The sequence below is a fragment of the Danio aesculapii genome, chromosome 24 (genome assembly GCF_903798145.1).
Source record: "Danio aesculapii chromosome 24, fDanAes4.1, whole genome shotgun sequence".
Taxonomy (NCBI): domain Eukaryota; kingdom Metazoa; phylum Chordata; class Actinopteri; order Cypriniformes; family Danionidae; genus Danio; species Danio aesculapii.
The window spans coordinates 17,790,771-17,814,859 of NC_079458.1; the positions used below are offsets into that span (position 1 = coordinate 17,790,771).

At 34.4% G+C, this 24,089-nt stretch overlaps 1 protein-coding gene across 1 annotated transcript; it reads right to left on the reverse strand.

Moving 5' to 3' along the window:
- Nucleotides 1–231: 231 nt before the first annotated feature.
- Nucleotides 232–11,419, reverse strand: chodl (chondrolectin). The gene is made up of 7 exons (XM_056450694.1): nucleotides 11,201–11,419; nucleotides 7,573–7,909; nucleotides 5,350–5,507; nucleotides 5,206–5,256; nucleotides 5,034–5,120; nucleotides 3,917–4,013; nucleotides 232–1,222 (listed from the first exon to the last, which is right to left on the reverse strand). Exons 1-7 carry the CDS (start codon nucleotides 11,274–11,276, stop codon nucleotides 1,138–1,140), a joined length of 891 nt encoding a protein of 296 aa, XP_056306669.1. The 5' UTR covers nucleotides 11,277–11,419; the 3' UTR covers nucleotides 232–1,137.
- Between the last annotated feature and the right edge of the window lie 12,670 nt (nucleotides 11,420–24,089).

Sequence of the window (24,089 nt, forward strand, 5' to 3'; positions counted from 1 at the left end):
CGACTGCACCATTTGTATTTATGTGAGTAAAGTCTAATGATTTCATTTATGAAAGTCTTTACAGAGCAGAGATAAGGATTAAAGACATTCTTTGATTAGTGTTTGTTCAATATCTGCTAATCACATTATGAGTTGTTTATTGATAACCTATTCAGTCTATGATGGAAAAACAAAACAAAGGATATTTTTATATAAATGTCCAGTCAATAATTTATAGCCATAAAAAACACTAAAATATTTCCACAATTAAATATTTTAATCCATTTATACATGTCCAATTCCTGTCTCAAAAATATAAAAAATATTAACGGCACATTTTTAAATCCAGACACACGCACACACACAGTATTACCCCAATTCACAGAAACGCATCCTAATGTACAACCAGAGGAATAACTGACTAATTTCGGTATCTGTTACAATGTCACTGATGCAAACCAGTTTAATACTTCTACGCATTGATATTTTCTATATGCTGTATTGCAAAAGGAAGTCAAATATTCACATGCAAAGAAAATAAATAAACTGCATACATAACAGTGGCAGCTTAAAGCAGCTTCTCATCATACAAAAAATATGTACACTTTGAAATGAACTCCTCTGTTTTGTAAGCTGCCGAGCAAAGCCAAACGTTCCGGTGTTTAAGATATGATCGCATACATTTTAAAATAAATCTGATGCTTTGAAATGATCAATCGTATGCACATAACTATACATCATTGGCAATGCATCATACTGAAATATGAGAGATTAAATATGCCTTTAATGTCTTGAATAAAGACGCAATTTAATCCAATCCCTCAAAAACCTGTTAAAGTTTTTTAATCTCTTTTAGTGATAATTTTTTACTGTATCGCTGGTTTATTTGACCCTATTTGCTGTTAAAAGGAACTTTTAATTCCTCTTTTTATGTGGCTCCCACTTGTACTTGCTTTAATTACTGTAATTTAATTGCCCACTGTGTTTGGTGCCAATTAGTATTTGACTGTGTGACAGGACACATGAAATGCAGATCAGTGGAAGTGAACTGACATCTGTACAGAAATGTGATACCTGTGTAAACTTCACTTGTTTTCTTGTTTGAACTTACAACCGGATAAACATGTTGCAAGCAGGAAGGTGCAGACGAATGGGAATTTAGACCTCCATGCCATTGTCTATCTTTGGCGTCTTGGAGATCCAGAGAGTTGATTGGTTGACGCTGGTTTTGGTCCATGGTTTACTGGTGTAAAATAAAAGCGTAAAATGATGTGATTTAAAAACATTTTAAATTTGTTTTTACACTTATGTACTGTGTGCAAATGGCTCTATGGAAAATACAAAAATGGTAGGTCACTGTAAAATGGTCATTTTCTCTGGATTTACAGAACTGTAAACAAAAATGTGAACATTCAAATAGAAAGCAATTTTAAATCTGAGCATTTATTTGTAAACAATGATAAAATATTAAAATAACCAAAATATGCCATTCTTTCAGACTTTAAATAAAGCAAAATCAATCAATAAATATAAAAATATGTAAATATATTTACAACTATGGAAATCTTAAGAAATAAATAATAAGAGCCTTTTTTCATACAATTACAAAAATCTGGCATGTTTTCTGACATGTTTGTGTTCATTATGGTGAAATACCCCCCTTTTTAATCAAAACTAACTGAAACATTCATTACTTTTATCAATTTCTATTTAAAATTTGACATTTCACTTAAATCCATACCAAATAATTACAAAGAATTGAATACTGATGACTTTTTATTTGGTCTTATTTTTTTCCATAGCATATATGTGTACAACATATATTATGTTTAATAATAACTTAATAATATAGGCAAGACAAGAAAACACTTTGAAATGCTCTCTTACAGATATACAAGACTCAGCAAAGTGTATGTCAAAGTGAAGTGTACAAACAGTCCTGGTCATTTGTCCTTACGAGCATCAGCTGTGTGTGTTATCAAGGAGAGAACTAGAACTGGTGTGTGTTAGGTGAATGATGGGATTTGTAGTTTTCTAGCGATCTGCAACTGCTAAATTAAATTATATAATTGTCACTCACCAGAGAAACACCCGGTCATGTGATGCAGCTATAGATGTTAGTTTTTAAGTGCTCTGTTCTTGTAACATGTTTTGTTTTAACATTGGTCTGACATCTGTGAATAAATTAGTGAATAAATATGTTTTGTTTTGGTCATAAAAAAGTAACATTATTAAAATACATCATCATCATTTCAGAGTATTTGTACTCAGGATTCGAACTCATGCCATTTGCAATGCAGTTACTCTGCGCACATGCACGAACTACTAGGCTACACGAGATAAAGATTTTTTTCCGACACTGTCAGTCAAACGTAGATTCGCTAGGTCTCGAACACCTCTGAAATGACAAATGTTTTGAATCGCTTTAGTCACATGACCTGATTTTTCGAAACGCTTTAGTCACATGACCTGGTGAAACACTTTAGTCATGTGACCTGGGTGTTTCGAATCACCTTAGTCACGTGACCTGAGTGTTTCGGATCATGCTTTGGTGCAGTGTTTCGAAACATTTGCGCTTCGGGTTCTCATCATTGTGTCGAAATGTTTCACGTCAGCCATCCCTATCCTTGTCTTGCCTACCATGTTTTTGACCTTTATTTTGATTGTTGTTTGTCGCCTGTCCCGACCATTCGCCTGCTTTACTAAATACGCTTTGGATTGCCTGTATGCTCCAGTTTGCTCCTGTTTTGCCCAATTCTGTCTAACTATTCTGTTTAATAAAGCTGCACGTGGATCCTCAACTCTGTTGTCCCAGACTTTTTACAATATAAAAATTGTGCCCATAAGATTTATTTATACACATATGAAATAATCTTTTTAGGAAGCTAATCCATAAAGATCTTTTAACATAGCGGCAGAAATAAATATTTTCAATTCTGCCACTTCAGTCTCTGCTTCAGACTTTCATAATTAGTTGTTTAAGATGTCAAGTCTTCTATCCCCATACTGTATACTGTATATATATGACAGGACATTTAAAAGTATTTGCAAAGAGCAGACGAAGCAAAGCAGCTGTTACATGTCTCCTCCTGCTTTCACGCTCCAAGACGCCATTCAATCTCAAGAACAAGTGGCAAACATCGTAAAGAACAGAAGCATCATCTGTTAAAGAGTTGAGACGTTTATCCAGAATATTTGAACGCGCTCCAGGAAGCCTTTTATGGAATAGAGCATCAGTCATTGACAGTGATTAAATGCATTGTGTGTGGATCCCCGTTTGCCCCTGTGATTGGAAATATGTTAAAAAGACATCACTCTGAGGAGCGTGGGCCGTATAAACATCATAAATTACACAAATAAGACACTATATAATGTCTTGCCAAAGCATGGGCCGTGGGTTAAAGAAAGATGAACTGTGCGTTTGGTGCACTGTGTTGCTTCAGCAGTTCTGTAAAGCCATTCACTGCTGATCTGGATCAATCCCACTTGGATTCTGTCTTTAATGCATGTGACATAATTAATGGTGCTTCTATCAGGAGTTTTGGGCCAGATAATTGATTCTTGGAAGCAATATATCAGCCAATACTGATTTTTTTTATACAATAGACATAATCCAATATACATAAGGCAGCCCCTTCAAACATACCAAACGCACGCTATAATAAGTGTGTTGATGGTGATTAGCACAGGTTAAGCTGTTTTGCTGGGCACAGTTATAAACAGCTGAATCTAATTAATCACGGTAAACCATGAGGGAAACGGTGTCAGATCTAGAAAACCTGATTAATCAAGATGCGAAGGCTGTTAGTGTCTAAAGCTGCTGGTGAGACTCCGGCATCCTGATGTGCCGCAGTGTTTGGATGATACTGTGCATAATAGGGCAGCGCATTAGCATTAGTCTGACAGCATTTACAGTGATTTGATCTTAATGGCTCACCTCTTGCTCAACATCTGGAAACAGCACGTCCCTGAAGCCACCAGGATCAGTAAGAGGAGAGGGATGGTAGGGATAATCACGTAGATTAGCAGCATACCTGTGAAAGAAACGGATACACTTTGACTTTAGTTCGCTTAAAGGCATTTGTTTTGAGATGGAGGAATATTCTGGATTCAGTGCAAGCTGTTGAACAGTATTTGGGTTTATTGTTGACTGTTCATTTATTATTATTATTATTCATAGTAGTAGTAGTAGTAGTAGTAGTTTTGGTATTAGTATTGGTATTTGATTATTATTAGTAGTAGTAGTAGTAATAGTCAGCCATCTTTTTAGCAAAACAAAAACAATTTTTGTTTTACTACTGATGACATTACATCCAAATTAGGGAAAATATCCATTTAGATCCTTTTGTTTATTTGATTTTATATTTGATTATTCATTCAATCATTAATTTTTCTTTGGCTTAGTCCCTTTATTCATCAGGGGTTACCACAGCGGAAAAAACAGCCAACTTATCCATCACATGCTTTACCGAGCGGATGCCTTTCCAGCTGCAACCCAGTACTGGGAAACATCCACACACTCTCGCATTCACACACACTCACTCACCACGGTCAATTTAGTTTATTCTATTCACCTATATCGCATGTCTTTGGACTGTGGAGGAGACTAGAACACCCAAAGGAAACCCACGTGAACACAGGGAGAACATGCAAACTCCACACGAGTATCGTAACTAAAACTTAATATATAAAATAAAAAATAATACCTTATTAACTTCCATTTAATGTTTTCAATGCAAATCCAATTAGATCCACTTGATTGGTAAACAAAGCAAATTTCTTATATATCTACTTAAAGACAGAAAATAATACTTTACACACTGTATTGTAAATAATTTATATGAACATTTTTATATTAGTCAATAATATTAATGTAATTATTTAAAAAAATGAATAAATATAAATTGACACATTTACACAATAAATAAATAGACTCAATGATGGGCTAAAAATCTGCGGATTTCTACATGCGCAGATTCCGTGCGGGCCTAGTTATCAGTAATTCTTGTACTGAACCCTAAATATTCCTTTAAGAATTATAAACGTAATGTTACTTGAAGGCCCCGCTATTATAAGTCGAGGACTCTCATCCTCATCAGTGGGTGGTGTTCTCCTGTCCTCTTTATCTTCAGTGGAAAGATCTGGAAAAATTGACAGATTAGTGTCAACAACACATCTGTAATTCTTCAAGTCAAACGATGACTGCTTTGGCGCCTGGCTGCTTACCAACATCATGCCCTCCAGGCCTATCACTCTGCACTTTAACCAGATGACTTTCTGCACAGAACAACATAAACACCGTAATATAAAACCACAATGATAGTGTGAATCTGGGTAATCGGGTCAGTTTTTACAGCGATATCACAGTACCTGGTTCATATTTGCAGATGAAATTGTGCTTCATATTGCACCTGTCGTCGTTCCACTGGTAGAGATACGGTCCTCCAGGCCCGGCCAGAGCTGTAGGCTGGTGATACATAACCACACACGCTTCTCCTCCGCAGGATGGTTCATCTGCATACCAGTTTCTAAAAAAACAACGGTCCTAATGTTTAATCACTGGCTGCCAAAAACATAACCTGATGTACACTACTGGTTTAGGATCTTTTTTTTTTTCATGGTGTTAATAAAAGCCTTTTCTGTTAACTAAATCTGAATATAATTAATCAAAAATACAGTACAAAACTTTGAAAATTGTCAAATATTATTGCAATCTAAAATGGCAGTTTTCTTATTGAATGTAGTTTAAAATTAAATTTCCTCATGTTATTTAAAGCTGATTTTATTAGCATTTCTGAGAAATCAGAATCAAATAGAGTATAGAATGATATAAATGCTTCTGCTCACTTAAGATGACTATTATCAGTGTTGAAAACTCTTAGGTCGCTCCATAAATATATATTAGGGATGCTCCGATCAGGATTTTTGGAGCCGATACAGAGTCTCGATTCCTCATCATGGTGATCGGCCGATACAGAGTCCCGATTCTGATGAAGGTTTATATAACTTTAACATTGCATTAAGCACATTTTCCCTCTAAGTACAGTATGATACTTAAGTGGAGCTTTCTCCTTTACTAAAAGAATATATTAAGGATATTGCATATGATCTCTTAAAAACGTCTCTTATAACCATTTAGTGTGGACACTACATGGTCAGAAGCAGCTTTCCAGAAAATAATAGATTAAACAAAAAAAAATTTGGTAAGAAAAAAGACTGACAATGCAATTTGGAAACATCGCAAATAATGGAAGAATAATCAACATGCCCTAATGAAGAAAACGTTTGGAGTGCATTTGAAGTTTGCATGCATAAGAAGTTAAAATGCATCTTACTCTGCTTGTAAACCCGTAAACTAACACTTACGATTGTTCATGTGATCGGCCTGATAAGCGAGTACCGATTAAGTCATAAAATGTGATTAGCGGCCAATACTGATCTCTGACCAATCGATCAGAGCATTCCTAATATATATATATATATATATATATATATATATATATATATATATATATATATATATATATATATATATATATATATATATATATATATATATATATATATATATATTATACAGTATATGTATATATATATTATACAGTATATGTATATATATATATATTAGGAATGCTCTGATCGATTGGTCAAAGATCAGTATTATAGTATATATTATACAGTATGTATATATATATATATATATATATATATATATATATATATATATATATATATATATATATATATATATATACACATATATATATATATATATATATATATATATATATATATATATATATATATATATATATATACACATATATATATATATATATATATATATATATATATATATATATATATATATACACACACATATATATATATATATATATATATATATATATATATATATATATATATATATATATACACATATATATATATATATACATATATAATTATATTTTTCATATAAACATAAACACACACATACAGTACATTTTCTTTTCAGCTTCATTCATTCATTCATTTTCTTTTCAGCTTAGTCCCTTTATTAATCAGGGTTTGCCACATCGGAATGAACCGCCAACTTATCCAGCATATGTTTTACGCAGCGGATGCCCTTCCAGCTGCAACCCGTCACTGGGAAACATCCACACACACACTATGAACAATTTAGCCTACCCAATTCACTTTTAGCGCATGTCTTTGGACTTGTGGGGGAAAACGTAACACTCAGAGGAAACCCACGTGAACACGGGAAGAACATGCGAACTCCACAAACGCCACCGTGATGCCCTCCAGAAAATATAAGAATGATTATTAATGACTAATAATAATTATAACTGAAAATAAAAATAATAAAACAGCAAATCAGCATATTATAATAATATAATTATAAATATTTCTGAAGAATCATATGACACTGAAACTGGAGAAATTAAGCTGAAAATTCAGTTTTGAATCACAGCATTAAATTAAATGTTACACTACATTCAATAAGAACACTTCTCTTCAAAACAAAACAAAAGAAAAAATGTTCTGATCCCAATCTTTAGACTGGCAGTGTGAAACTCCTCATCTCACCTGAACAGCGAGACGCTTCCATCAGTCCACCTGTACAGATTGGGGCAGGAGGCGAAGGCGCCGGGCTCCTGTGCATTATCACCCTCCTCACGGGTCAGGCCGATCCAGAAATCTCCATCTGTAATGCTGGCAGGACCAGTGGAGGAAGAGACGCTGAGCTCCCGCAGAAGGTGTTCGATGTGTTTCTGCTCGGCCGTGTTCTCAATGCTCAGCAGCGAACCGCCGTCCATTTCACACGCCTGCAGAGCCTCCCAGAACGCAACACGACTCGACACGTCCTTGAAGTAAGCGATCTTATAGCATGGGTGTTCAGGGTTGCCCTGACACACTGTCTGACCTGGAGAGACAAAATTCACATCGTATTTCTACACATTTTATTGTTCTGCACAATATTTGTTCCAATTGATGGATGGATGTGTACATAATTATATTGACATATTTATACACACAGACAGACTAGATAGATAAATGAGGGAGGGATAGATAGATGGATGGATGTATATAAATCATCCAAATACAATCAAATAATTACATATTTTTGATCTATCTGCTGTATGAAATAATATATATAATGAAATGTACATTATTTAATAAGATTATTTAAAATTGGCCTACATTTGTTATGATAAAATGAGTGTTGATCAATAGTTTTAGGCCAACTTTGATTAAAGATTCAGTTCAGATGTTGACTACTGTACAAATGTTTTTATATATGCACATACAAACCCAATTCCAAAAAAAGTTGGGCTGTTTTTGTAAAATGTTTTAGAATTCTATTGCATTTTACCTAAATGTTTTGGGGAATTGAGGTTATAAATATATATTAGGCAAATATATACATTAATGTTTATATATTAGCCATTCCATGCAAATGTCAACCTTGCCATGAAAAAAGTAAAGTTTTCACCAAAATATGGAAACAGTACTTTAGAAATACTCAAAATGTATCTGTCAATGTTTTCAAACTATTATATTTGATTTACTAAAGTCACACAAGTGGCAATTTCACATCCGTCACATCCATAACAGAGAGACGTCACATCCATAACGACACTTTTTCACCTCATAAATGCAAAAATATTAAATGAAATAAAACCAATCATTTTTGTTCTACAGTGAGCCAACTCTTATCCTTTTATATTAGCATTATTTATTTTGGGTTGTGCAGTTTAATTCACAGAACTTCTACAAAGTCTGTTGTTTACTGTAAACTCACAGACTTTTTTGGTCACATCCATATCACAGGTTTATTTTCCTCATTTAAAGTACAAAACATGTTTATAGATAGATATTTTTCTGGTCCCTTAACTCTGTGGTCAGCTGTTCTGGAAAATATACGTTTCAATATAATGTTAACATGTACTTTCTCTGTGGATTTAAGTTTTGAGATTTTACTGCAAATGTCACATCCATAACTCTGGAACTGCTCATATGATTATCTGTCTATCAATCTAAGATCGATTATTATACTATATGTGGTATGTTGACATATGCATATGTGTAAATATTCTGACAGATAGATAGATAGATGGATGGATGGATGGATGGATGGATGGATGGATGGATGGATGGATGGATGGATGGATGGATAGATCCTCTGGGTGCTCCAGTTTTCACCACAGTCAAAAGACATGTGGTACAGGTGAATTGGGTAGGCTAAATTGTCTGTAATGAATGAGTGTGTGTGGATGTTTCCCAGAGATGGGTTGCGGCTGGAAGGGCATCCGCTGTGTAAAAACGTGCTGGATAAGTTGGCATTTCGTTCTGTGTGGAGACCCTGGATTAATAAAGGGACTGAGCTGACAAGAAAATGAATGTATGTGTATGTGTGTGTGTGTGTGTGTGTGTGTGTGTGTGTGTGTGTGTGTGTGTGTGTGTGTGTGTGTGTGTGTGTGTGCGTGTGTGTGTGTGTGTGTGTGTGTGTGTATACTATTAGACTGACAGATTGATTTGGATTTTTAAAGGAAGCTCATTTAAAATTTTGAAAGAGGCTAAGAGGAGGAAATAAATTGAATTATTATTCAAAAGAAATCATAAACAAAGCATTTCTATAATAGAAAACACTTAAGATGCACTGATGGGCCCAACGAAGAGAACTGTGATTAATACACAGACTGTTAAAAGTCTAATAATAACATTAGCTCTCTGCCCGGGAGGTACTTTAAATAATTGCTTGGTCCAGATCTGCTATATCATCAATTTGAGCCCAGTAATGGGCCGAGTTTAACTGGGGGAAGACTGGACTCAGCATTTTCTCAACCAGCTTCCTTAGCTTTCTTCCTCAAATCCTGTGGGTTTTATAGTGCCATCCTCCTTCCAGCAGGGAATATTCCAGCAATTCCGCTATCCAAAACTGCCACTTTGTAGTAAACTTCTATAAACCCTGATCTCATCATAAAAAACTGCTCGCGCAATTTCCCTCGATGCATCTATTCAGTTTACACACATATCTGTATTTTCCCTGTTCACCTGTTTGTCTCTGTCTCTCCCATAGTAATGCAGCATTCCTACTTCATTATCAAGAGAGATGCACTGACATGATCATCAGGACAAATGAACAGTTCAGATGCAAAAACCTCTAAGTGCCATCTGAATTTTCTTTTGATATTAGCATTTTTCCCATGCTCCCACAGTGTTTGCATGTTCAGTCATTTCACTTGTATGGAAAAGAATAGGTTATTTTCATGGCACTTAGATGTCACAAATCATCTTTGGGCAGGATAATAATATGAGCTAAAATAACAATGTTTACGATGTTTATTATATTATAGTTGATGTACTAACATGTATTATTTAATTATTAAACAATTTATGTACTATGCATTAACACTTTGCCGTCTAAAATAAAAACAGAGTTTAATCTATATCCAATAGTTATTTGTATTTTTTACTATAAAATCTGACATTTTTACTTTATAACATTACAATTTCAACAAATTAAACGATTTTATCAAAGTTTCTGAAAGCAAATACAACATATTTATAATATTGATGAAGACTGGTGTACCCATGGGTCTAAATGGACAATCTACTGTTCGTTTACATTTTCCTCATGCTTTTACAAACCTGTATACCTCTATTTGTTTGTGGAACACAAAATAATATATTATACTGATTGAAATACCAAATGAAGCCATTGAGGTAAAGCTGGTTTTATATTAGCACATTCAGTGACATGCTCCCCATACAGTTTACCATGGTACTTTGGTACTTGGATAGTCATTGGCTGCTAATATGATTTGACGATTCAGAATTTGCAAAGTATAATTTTATGAAATTATATTGTTAAGGAGAATGTACGAATATGTGAATATAAAACCAACTTTATTTCAATAATGATGCCTCGTTAACGTTTCCATTGACTCTGAATTATTTTTCCACACTGTCAAAATGAAAGGGGGCAGAATCTAATTCTTATACCAACCTCTCCTCTCAGCCATGATATGAATATGACTCAGTTGTACGAAAATATGTTTTTAACCCATCACCTTTAAACTTAAACACATAAGAGAGTCAAACGCCTCATTTTACCTTAGAATATTTTAACTCCTTTTATCCCAACAGTCTGAAATTTTGCAAATGAGTGAGGTGAACGAAATGGCTTTATACCAAATATATAAAAACTTACCGCTCACAACTCTCGCGCCACGGCAGCACGAGACCAGAAAAGTCAAAGCACAAAGGATCCTGAGTGTCGCGCGCATCCTCGTGCTTCACTTGAGTCGAAGATGGAGTGAACTTCACACAGACTTGCTCCAGTCAGGCGATTTTTAAAAACATTTATTGGCACAGTCTCTTCTTCATAGTGTTCAAAGACATGGTTTTCACCGAGCTGGGCTTACACTTTACAAAAGCGCCTCTGAACTGTGGAAAGAGAGAGAGAGAGAGAGAGAGAGAGAGAGAGAGAGAGAGAGAGAGAGAGACGCGTCCACTCGCGAGCGCGCCGCTGCTTCTGCACTTCAGGGATGTTGGGTGCGCGCGCGTCTGGTTGGCCAGAGCTGCAGGTAATCGACCAGGGCGCAGATGTTCATCACATTCATTACTAAGCGCAACACCCAGATATAAGGTGGACGATAAGGCAGGCCACAGACACATGGATTTAGAATCTAAAAATGATTTAAGCATCATGGGTCAATGGTTGAAGTAAAAACACCCTTGAATATTATCCATCCAATTCAGAAAACCAAGCGACACAGAACAAAAATTGATGTAAACTGTCTTTGGGAATTGTTAGTGTTGCAATTTAAAAATAGATAGATTTATGCTATTTGTGCCCACATTTCAGTGACTTTTTCATTTTGATTTTCATTATTCCACTTATATGTTTACAGGTCTAACCAAGGCATATTCAACTAAAACCATTCCAAGTATCCCTTGGGAGTTCTGAAGAGGTCCTGATGTAAGATTTAATCTGTTTCTGTGTGTAAAGTTTTCACGACAATGTTGTTTTTGTAAAAAAAAAAAAAAAACATGAATTTCATGAATTGCATGTTGAATTTCATGTCTTAAATTCAACAAACGGACCATCAAAATAAATGTGACCACATTATCATACCAGCAATATAGGCAGCAATAGATCTACTTTGCACTGATTCTTGATCGTTGTTTTGTGGTAAAGACTGCCTGAATCTGATTGTACTTGTTTGTGCTTATTGCACAGATATTTCCTAAAAATAATAATAATAAACAGCATGTGACAAGAAAAAGCCTGCAATAGATGGGTGAATAATAAGTATAACAAAAAAGTGGTACCTGAGTACCTTTTTATTTAAAAAATCTAACTTAATAAGGATTGAAAGCAGAATAATAAAATAGATGGAGTGAAAGTTCAAACCTGCTATGCTGTTCAGTAAATTAGAAAAACATTGTCTTAAAGAATTAAAGATTGCATAATGAAAGTTAAATACATTAAAGGGATTTCACCCAAAAATCATTAATTACAATTATTAAGGTTCAAAACCTTGTTTTCTCCATATTAAATGTGTCTCCATTTATCATCTATAGCCAATACTGTCTTAAAATAACCTTAGCTATTTTATATTGTTAATAGAACAATTTTATTCTTACTGTATTGGAGCTTAAAGCAGGGGTGCCAAAACTTTTTTATATAAAGGGCCAAAAACTAAATATCATTGAGAGCTGTGGCCCGAAGGTAAATATACCGAACTGTATTATGTTAAAGTTGCCATAGGTAATTTCCTAATTTATTTCATAATATTTAAAAAAATTCTCAGTACTGGGTTGCAGCTGGAAGGGCATCTGCTTCGTAAAATATGTGCTGGATAAGTTGGCGGTTCATTCCGCTGTGGCGACCCCAGATTATTAAAGGGACTAAGCCGAAAAGAAAATGAATGAATGTAATGTTTTGTGTGCAGAAGATATTTTGAAGAGACCGGTTATCACTGACATCCATAGTCAAAAATATTTGGAAATCAATGGTGACTGGTTTCCAGCAATCTTCAAGCTTCCTTTGTGTTTTAAGAGAAAAACAATCTGGTTTGGAACAAGTCAACACCTACAGAAATAAAGGTATGTGAGCTGTCACTGGGGTGGTACCTTTTCAAAAGGTACAAATTTGTACCTAAAAGATCCATAATAATATCTCAAGGGTACATATTAGTACCTAAAAAGTATGAAAGTGTTCCTCTTAAAATTTGTAGGTACTAATATTTACGTTTGAGGTACAAATATGGACCCTTTAAGTACAAATGTCTACCTTTTGAAAAGGTACCACCCCAGTGACAGCTTGCATACCTTTATTTTTGAGAGTGAAGGGTGAGTACCTGATGACAGAATTTTCATTTTTTGGGTAAACTATACCTTTAAGCAATAATATAATATTAAGAAAACATATATGCAACAGAAGGCTAGGGCTATTTTAAGATAGTATTGGCTATTTTAGATGATAAATTGAGACACATTTAATATAGAGAAAACAAGATTTCGAACCAACAGATGTAGCTACCCTATTTACTGTTAGACTAAATCATCTCAGTTACCCGGCTTCTTACTTAAAAAGTTGTTTTCCTCCTATAGAGGATCACATGGTTTCCCTTTCTGCCACTTCATGGTTCTGATCCATGAGCTGAATATCTGAGGGAGGGTTTTCATATTGTCCTCAAACACGTTTCTCTGTATGATCACTAATTATGTTGTCAAAGCGAGACGTCAGCTCTGTGCATGAATTGATCTGTTCATCCTGCCGCGTGGAGCCTTGCTGATCCGAAGGCTGTTAACTGAGCTATAATATGCATCGACGCAAAAATGCTATTACTTAATTTGCTGTTCCCTATCGATTACTTATTTCCCACTGAAAATGCCATTCTGCTCTTCGAGTGTTCGATAACGACACCAAGATATTCTGTGACACATTATCAATAAAAAGGCAGCTGCGTTATTACTGGGACCCTTGTCAGGAGGTATTAAGGAGATCTGGCAGGAAGCAGAAGAGAAAAGAAATGTCAGGCAATCACGAAAAACGAGGAAGCTGAGTGCACTACCGGCCAGCTTGCAGAAAGAGCATCTTAACTGGGCCAGAGGAATGGGGTAGTGCTGATTTTGCAAGCCTGGACAATGGGCTCAGACTGCAAGCTCTGCCAGAACATCGCATAACTCTCTGCTGCCTCTCGCTGTTTCTCTCCCTCTCTGTCTTGTCCGCTTTTCAGATCGAGCATCCAAGTCACACTGCGTTCATTCTATCAGTGTGCTTAATTGCCCAGAAGTAATCAGCGGCATCAGGTTTAGGGCATGGACGGTTCACATTAAAGGAATGAACTGCAAAAGGAGGAGGATCCAGAGTGCTCTAATGTTATTGCTTTTTGTGTTGACAGATGCTGGGACCTTTTTTTAAGAGATTGGCTTTGAGGAATTCATATTTTTTGTGACAGTTTTATCATTTACAGGCTTGGGTCTGAGACACTTACAAAATTTTAGGAGTTGGAACTCACAATAGAACACTTGTGCTGTTCATTTGTTCCACCTTTGATGCCCTGCCCCTGACCTATGACTTTTGACCCATGAACATATTTTCTCATTAGTAATGACTACTGTTAAGAGTATAAGCGTTAAAAAAACAAACATTTTCTCAGTTGGTTGAAGGGAAAGTTTACTTAAAAATTTCAATTCAATTTAAAAATTGTTTTTCACGCACCCTGCACTTCTTCCAAACGTATTTGAGTTTTATTTTTTATGAACACAAAAAATATATACTTTGAAGTATGATGAAAACTTGTAGGCACCAGCCAGATCTCACAAGGAAAGTAACTATTTTACATATTGACAGAAAAGCGGCTAATTCATACGCATTCATATGATTTAATTTGTTTGACAATGTAGTTTTTAAAAGGAGGCATGCCACCAAATCCCACCCCTGATTGGGGGATAAGCTAACAGTAATAAACTGTACGAGTAATATTAATATGAATTAGCCACTGAATCAAAAAGTTGCTGTTAGATTGCATTGTAGGCACTAACTTCAATAGTATTTTGTTATATCGGTGCAAAAGCTATATCGGTGCATGTAAAAAAATATTCAATATTGTTTATATTATATTTAATACTTCAATATTCTATATTCCAAGTCCTGCAAACACTGCAGATATGCAAGTATGTTTGCCACTTTATTCATTCTAGGTGGCTTATGTTGTTATGGAACTAATAATTGCTTTTTTATTATTATTAATTTATTTGTTGCTATCTTGCACATTAAACTTTTGTATGTCCTATTCAAATAACTTCTTAAATTCACATTTTGAAATTTGGACTAGTGGAAAACTAACAAACAGCTGAGTGCTTCAATAGCACACTTGCACTGTTCATTTGTCCCACCTTTGATGCCCTAACCTATGAACTTTGACCTCAGGATCATATTTTCTTATTAGCATCTTACTGTCAGCAGTACAACCTAGTTAAATACAACGTCAATAGATGGGATTTTAAAACTAAAAGCGCATTTGGTACTCACGAGGATGACCTAAAAATAAAAACACAATGCTTCATTTTAATTGAATTAGTAATCCATGTGAGTGGATTATTTCTGTGGAATCATAAAATGTAGATTGCCTCAGTGTCTTAAAATGAAAATCCATTGATGACTTTCACCTTTCCTTTCAAATTCCCTTTTATGAAGGTCTCTTAGAAATCCACAAGCTGTGAAAAATGGTATAAAGAGGGTAGATATGCTAACCCCTTTTTACTTTTTTTAAATATTTCCCAAATGATGTTTAACAGAGCAAGGACATTTTCACAGTATTACCTATAATATTTTTTCTTCTGGAGAGAGTCTCATTTGTTTTATTTTGGCTAGAATAAAAGCAGTTTTCATTTTTTAAAAACCATTTTAAGGTCAATATTATTAGACCCCTTAAGCTATATTTTTCGATTTTCTACAGAACAAACTACTGTTATACAATATTTTGCCTAATTACCCTAACTGGCCTAGTTAAGCTAATTAACCTAGTTAAGCGTTTAAATGTCACTTTAAGCTGAATACTGTCTTGAAAAATATATAATAAAATATTATTTATTCCAAAGATAAAATAAATAAGTTAATAGAAATGACATATTAAAGCTATTATGTTTAGAAATATGTTGAAAAACATCTTCTCGAGAAATTGGGTGGAAAAAATAACAATCCTAATGTTGCCTTAGTCTCACATCACCAACCATAGACTTCAATCTCAGAGTGCATTTGGTTTTCATGAGATTGACCTAAAATAAAAACCCAAACGCTTAATTTTAATTGAATTAATAATCCATGTGAGTGGATTATTTCTGTGGAATCATAAAATGTAGATTGCCTCCGTGTCTTAAAATGAAAATCCATTGATGACTATAACCATTCCCTCCAATGGAGGTCTCTAAAGAGGACATGAGCTGTGAAAAATGGCATGAAGAGAGTAGTCATGACTAACCCCACCACGGATGTGTGATGAGCCCCCCTCAAGCCTTCTGGGTAAATGAGAAGGAGCTCTTTGCTGATTGGGTTAAAGTCTATGGTTTGGCCATGTGAGATTAAGGGAACATTAAGAGTCTCTGTGTTCAGATCTATATGCACGTCCTTCCGTCTCCAATAACTGCCATATGCAACCCAACCGATAATTGACCTGTATCATTTTTTCCATAATTCACTTCTGGGATATTGTAAGTGTGAGTTTGGCTTGCCTTGCCGTAAGTATTAGTGCTCTATTATGAACGTTTCACATGAGTTGATTGGGATTGATCAGTGGTCCATACCACTGCACAAACCAATTAATGGCTGTCTCCCAGCAAGCGCCTGGTTGGCCGACTTGCAATAGATGTAAATGCAATTGATTGACTGTAAGAGTTGGTCTAAGTGATTTGGCCTGTAAATCGGGCAAAGTCTTTCACATCTGTCACACAAAACCGCTTCTGTTCTTTCATCTTCTTGGGTGTTTGTGTGCAAATTGAGGAGAGCAGCAGAGTAGGAAGGGTTTAAGAAAAGTGGAAGTGTGGGTAAAATGAGTACTTTTTTTTTACAAGCAAATCTCTTTACAGCCCTCCTGAGACACGAATGCACTGGGCTGCAATCTCATTCTGCTCTCCCTCATCACTTAGAGAGGTCATTGACTGCCCCAACAGCCTTGCTGTCCCAAAAAGCATTGGCTCTGAGGGCTGACATCAGCTGGTGACTTGATGCTTGTACCAGAATTAATGTAATCAGTAATTACTGTATGAGCCGGGGGGGAATGCTTTGGCAGATGAGAAAACATGCCGATATAAAAATGGCAATACATGTTTATGCATCACTGTTCAAATGTCTTTTATCAGCACTGATTTATTACAAATTAAAATGTATAAAATAATTTGAAATACATTTTCTTCCAAAGACATCAAAGACCTTTTTTAGCATCATTATTCAAGTTTTCACATGATCCTTCTGAAATCATATGCTAATATATTGGTTTATTTAATATAGTTGTTCAGGAAACATGTTTTATTATCAATGTTGAAAACAGCTATGTTTAATATGTTGTTTGTAGAAACTGTGATTCATATTAATGAATAAAAAACTGTTTAAAGCTTAAAAACAGAATGTGTTTGAAATATTTTGTAAAAAAAAAAAAAAGCTTTGTTGTCACTTTTTAAGGTGTACAAAAATTATTTTATACTTTATTTTTTCTAATAAAAAAATTATTTATAAAAACTACATAGACATAAAAATAACAATAATGTAAAATGAAAACCAAAACAGCTTAATAACAACTAATTCAATACTATCATAAACTGGTTAATCATGTTTCTCGTTTTCATTTAGTTTAATTAACTTTTGATTTAAAGTAACTAAATATGATGGTAACGGAAAATAGGAACTAGAACTAAATACTATAATTGAGGATGAGGTCTGGATTGAGTTATGTGTAGGATGTCATAAAGGAATTATTAGTCAATTATGGAAAGAATTTAATTGAAAAGTAAAAAGGTACTTTAATACTCCTTAATAAAGAAATAGATATTCTGTGCAAAGAAATGTTTCATGAAGAAACAAGATTTGTACTAAGCATATTATTACTGGTTGCAAAAAAAAATTGTAACAGTACATTAGAAAGAAGAAGGTTTTTCAAAGGTGGCTCAGTGGATTTAAACACTTAAACAGGTCTATGTAATGGAAAAAAAGACTGCATGTCTACAAATGAAGACTGATATTTTTATGAAGAGGTGGAAAAGTATTACAACATATTCAGATATGTACATTTAGAGGTTACTTAACTTATCACTAGGCCCACAGGGAATCTGTCCTGCAGAAATCTGCACATTTCCGCAGATTTTTAGCCCATCATTGAGTCTATTCATTTACTTGTGTAAACTTATATTTATTAAGTTTTTTAATTAATTTCAGTAACATTATTGTCTAATATGTAAATGTTCATTTAATTTATTTACAATTCACAATTTATAAAGGAAAATGTTCATTCTTTTAGTAGATCTATTATATGAGAGACTTGCTTATTTTACCAAATAAGTGGATCTAATTAAATTTGCATTGAAAACCCTAAATAAAAGTTAAAAACATATTATTTTTCATTTCATATATTAAGTTATTAGTTACGATACTCCCAAAATCATTCCGCATAAATCCGCAGATTTTTTACAAAATTCTATGTAGAAATAGCAAAAAAGTCTGCAGATTCTGTCTGGCCCTATCTGTCTCCAATGTAATCTGAGGTAACTACAATATGTAACATAATGTACAAATATATCCCCTGAAAAGTATTTATGATGGCAGTACTTAAATTTATTTATTTATTTTGTATTATTTTATTTTTTTTAAACAATATTTTCCTTTTTTTATGTATTCTATAATCTGTAGGGATTAAATTGTTGGGGAAGAAAGTAAATATTTAAAAATCTTAAATAAAAATTTCCACAAAAAAAAACCTAAATAATTTTATAAACCGACACAGACAACAAGATTACTGACACTTTAAATTTAACCTGAAAACATAAAGGATGTGTGGTGAGATAAGTGCCACTGTTGATGCCTTGACCTATGATCTTTGACCCCATGAATGTATTTCTTCATTAACATGTTCTCTTACAAGTACAAGCTAGTTAAAATTGGTGTGCCAAAGGGTTATTAGGGTACATTTACACTATATTTGAAACATTTTTGTACAGTTCTGTATGTACAGTAGACAAATTTTGCCAGACCCATAAAAATGACCAAAAAATATGTCAGGTGAGTAGAGGTTTTAGTTGTCATGTACCCACACAACAACAACAAGAAAAAAAGAAAAGATAACAATAAAAACTCACTGAAATCCTTAATACCCTAATACAACAATGGCCTCAAAGTAAAACTGCTGTTCGGAAAGATTGTGGATACAGTTTTCCCTTTGTTTTCATTCCTAAATTAACTGAGAGATTTTGGGGGGAAATTGTAAAGAGCTACAGTATAGTGGCAGGGGTGAATGACTTCTGTTAGGACTAAGAACAGGGGTGTATTTTCCCCTAAATTGCCCTATTTCCGCAAATGGACTCTTATTGATTCTAAGAATGCATCCCCTCAAAACAGATAATCTGTTACTGCCATTTGCCTCTTCTAGTCACCACTTAAGTGTAATTACCCAGAAGTCAATATGGCTCAGGCTGCTGCCGCACGGTTAACCTCTGAGTCACCAGTCACAAGCGTCCCGCTCACATGTCCTTTTGGCCTGGCAGAATGACAGGGTTCGGGGGGTTTAATTAAACGATTGTCTTGTCAATTAATAAAGATGTTGTTGTGCGTAATGAGCTCAAGGCATCTTCAAGACAGGCTTTGGTCAGTGGTAGATTTGAGGCTGCAGGGGAACTGCATTAATGCTGCTATAGTTGCAGTTTAGCCTTACAAAAAGGAAAGTTTACTGAAGCATCTGATTTATGCCATTTATAAGCCTTGCTTTAATATCCATTTAAAATGCACTCTAGTAATCAATATTAGGGCCCAATACCAATTCTATCCCTCCTTTCCCTTACCCCTACCCCTTGTTTGCGCGTTCACATGAAGGGGTAGAATTGGTCCCAATTCTTTTTAGCTTGAAGGCGTAGGGCTAAGAGCTAGATAGCCCTTGAAACTGAGTTTTTATAGGACCACACTTGAAACCAAGGGTTATACGAAAATTTCCCAGAATACACCAGCTACAACGGCAACAGGAGATGCCCAAATTAGTATATTTTTTGACATTATTACGAATTTTTACAACAAACAAGTATATGTTTTAATACACTTATAACCACGTTCTTGTTTTACCGTCATATTTTTTTTTTTTATTATTTAAAAAAAACGCAAAATTTCGCTATTTATAATCCATAATAATAATTCTTGGATAGTAATCCCACTACATTCTCTCTGTCAGAAAAGTCTAGTGGCTGGAAATTACCTTTTCACAGTGTTTGCTATAATGTTAATGTTGTTTTTGTGTGTAATCGATGAATATGGCTGTAAATGCACAGTACAGTTACAAACTTATTGCCACATTATATCGTTATGATAACATGATAACTACATCAGAACAGCAGAGTCACTTGCTGTCTTCAAGAAACGACTAAAAACGCAACTGTTTAGTCTCCACTTTCCTTCCTAATCTGCAACTGCCTCTCTGGCTATACCACTAACTGTGCCCTCTCTCTCTCTCTCTCTAAAAAAAAAAAAAAAAAAAAAAATTTTTTTTACTAATGCTTTGCTTCTTAGACTTAACCACCTGAAACTTGTCTATAGCACTTGTTCACTGCTGCTCTTATAGTTGTGTAAATTGCTTCCTTGTCCTCATTTGTAAGTCGCTGTAAGTTGATTTCCTGAAGATAAATACCAAAAAATAACGCAACTGGAATAACTACAGCAATCGTGATCGTAAATCTCATTTGAAGTAAGAGATTGCGATGACATTGGAATTGGGCCTATATGTTTATTCCAGTATCATTGTGTTTTTATGTTTAAGTAATTTTGTTGTGTTTTTACATATATGTTAATTTTATGTCTATCCAGTTTTTATAGGTTTTTATTTTTGTTTTAGTTATTTAGGTAAATTGGTTAACTGTATTTACCCTGACTGAATATTGATCAGTTTTTGCATTAATAAATGTTTATACAGATTTTAACTTGATTTCACGTATACAGTAGTTTATGTACTGCCATTTTTATTAAATGATTTAGTTTGTTTGGTTGGTTGGTTTTTAGTTTTACAGATTAGGTTATTTTAATGTGTTGTGTTCTTAATTAGTTTATTTTTATCAAATTTTTGATTTTGGGATTTTAGTTTAGCTACAATTATTTGACTGTATATTGATCTGTTTTGCATGAATACATTTTTAAAGTTTTTTTATCTTTTGCATTTTCATTTTAGTTAATGCTTTAGTTATTTTATTATGTTTTGACATCTTTTTTCCAATTCCTTTTTATTATATTTTAACATGTACAAACACATTTCTATGTACCAGATATAACATAACCCAACAAGCAAACAAATGAACAAACAAATCAAAAGCCTTCTCAATATTTTACATCCGAATACACTTCACTTCTTTTACTAATCTTCTAGTAAAACATTTCTAACTCCACCACCTTTTAAAAACAACATAAAAGGTCCCTAAACTCTATCAAAAACTATGTATTTATTTCTTAATATACAAGTTATTTTTTCCATTGACATGTTTGTAACTATCTCTTTCATATGTTTTGACATTTTTGTTAGTATTTTGCCAATGTCTATTAAGTTTTATTACTTTTTATTTTAATTTTTGTTATTGTGAGGGAAAACAGAGCACCTGTAGAAAACTCACGCAAACAAGGGGAGAACATGCAAACTCCACACACGAATGCCAACTGGCCCAGCTGGGACTCGAACCAGCGACCTTCTTGCTGTGAGGTGACAGTGCTAACCACTGAGCCACTGTGCCACCTTAGTTATTTTAGCATATTAAAAATGTTTCCTTGGCAACCAGTGGAAAATAAAATACATTTTAAATATATTTTCTTAATTTGGTTAACATTTCAAATGTTACTTGTTTCAAAATATTTTAGTTTGTATATATGTTAAATATATAATAATGAATATAGTTTTTATTTAATGGAATGATCATATACCTCCTTATAAACCTCCTTTAATAGTAATATAATATATAAAAATATGTTACCAATATACACATCATATACACACAGTAGAGTGGAATTGTGTGAACTTATTTTGTCAAACACTGCATGACTGATTACCTAGCAAAATGGGTTTTATTCAATACACTGAGGTCTTTCTGATTTGCTGATTATATTTTGTGATTGCTATTTTAAGAACATAAACCCTTGATTACACTAACCATCGTAATACATGCTCTGAATGTGCTGCCATATTGCAGGCAGCATTTAAGAAAATCAATTCACAGTTATGAATTGGCCTTGTCATAATCTCCCCAGGAGATAATGCATTTTCCAGCACTGGTGGATGATTTATACTGCAGATGACAAGCCATGCATGAAATATGTAACCCCCTCCAACTAACCGACTGTAAAGAAGCATCATGAGCTCGGGCCAAAAAGCTGAGGGACATTAGGCGAAAGATTCATTTATCATACAAGTTATGCACTATATTGGTTTCTGTTTTAATCAGCCGAGTTAATTAAAACTGTTTAGATTTTATTACAGAATTAAATTACATTTGTTTAATGGATAGAGATAAGCATCGCTCCATGATAAGATTTATACTCACGGTGGCTTTTTCTGGAAATAGACATCACATTTAGCCCACTGCAATTATTTTTACCCATGTCAATATGTGTATCTGCATAGCAAACCCTTAAGCAATACAACACTGCAGTCGGGCGTCTTGCCTTTGGCCAATGGAGCTAATGAGTCTAATTGATGGCCTAGTATTTCTACATAAAATAATTAGGAATCCTGAACTTGGCCTATTAATCTTTGCCGAATAGGCAGAAAGCCTGACCAACAATCAGTCTTGATTACTGACAAAAAAAAATCGTAATTAGGATTGATTTTCCTTTCCATTTTATTCAGTCTTATTAAGGCTGAGAGGTGACGCAGTGACGTAGTAGGTAGTGCTGTCGCCTCAGAGCAAGAAGGTCGCTGGTTCGAGCCTCGGCTGGGTCAGTTGGCATTTCTGTGTGGAGTTTGCATGTTCTCCCGGTGTTCGCATAGGTTTCCTCCGGGTGCTCCAGTTTCCCCCACAGTCACCCATGCGGTACAGGTGAAATGGGTAGGCTAAATTGTCCTTAGTGTAGGAGTGTGAATTAGTGTGTGTGGATGTTTCCCAGAGATGGGTTGCGGCTGGAAGGGCATCCGCTGCGTAAATATGTGCTGGATAAGTTGGTAGTTCATTGCGCTGTGGTGACCCTGGATTAATAAAATGACTAAGCCGAAGAGAAAATTAATGAATTCAGGCTGAGAGGAGTATTTTTGATATTCCCTATTTAAAACGTTTAAGTTTTGTTGTAAGGTGTTTACACGAGTTGCTTTTTTTAATCTTCCTTTCTTGATCCCGTTTTACATGTTATAGCACATAATTTGATTAACGTTCGAATAATCCACATTTCCTCCAGAATTTCAAGTAATTTCAGGAGTTTCATTTTTAATTTGTTGAATTTAACTGCAGTTTAACTGGTTTGACTTTCACTTTCATTCCAGAACATTTCATGCATGCCCCCATGACAAAGGAGCTATTGGATGCGAGTATGAACTGCTGGAAGAGTGTTGTTTTAATGGAATTTGATAACGCACGCCATATGGGAAGAATAAATCTCTGTATTTTACAAAGCAGGTGTCTGTAGTCCTTCACTGACTCGGTAAGTGCAGAGAGTAGTGTCAAACACCTGTGTGTATGGAATATCCTGTCGCAAAATGCAGCAAAAATCCTACACAATGGTAATAGTTTGATTAAGGTGTTTACATGTCTGTACTGCACTTCAATAATGCGACTAAAATCAGCATACTCCACATTTCTTAATCCGATTTCTGTTTAGATCGATTATGAACTCAATCAGATTAAATTAATCAAAAATTGCTGTTTACATG

What these genes read in the sequence shown, in the direction of transcription:
- chodl (XM_056450694.1), bottom strand. Translation starts at nt 11,276, where the DNA reads ATGCGCGCGACACTCAGGATCCTTTGTGCTTTGACTTTTCTGGTCTCG. An exon ending in TGGCGCGAGAGTTGTGAGCG is followed by an intron (nt 7,910 to 11,200) that starts GTAAGTTTTTAT and finishes TTGTCTCTCCAG; the next exon opens with GTCAGACAGTGTGTCAGGGC. An exon ending in GGAAGCGTCTCGCTGTTCAG is followed by an intron (nt 5,508 to 7,572) that starts GTGAGATGAGGA and finishes TTGTTTTTTTAG; the next exon opens with AAACTGGTATGCAGATGAAC.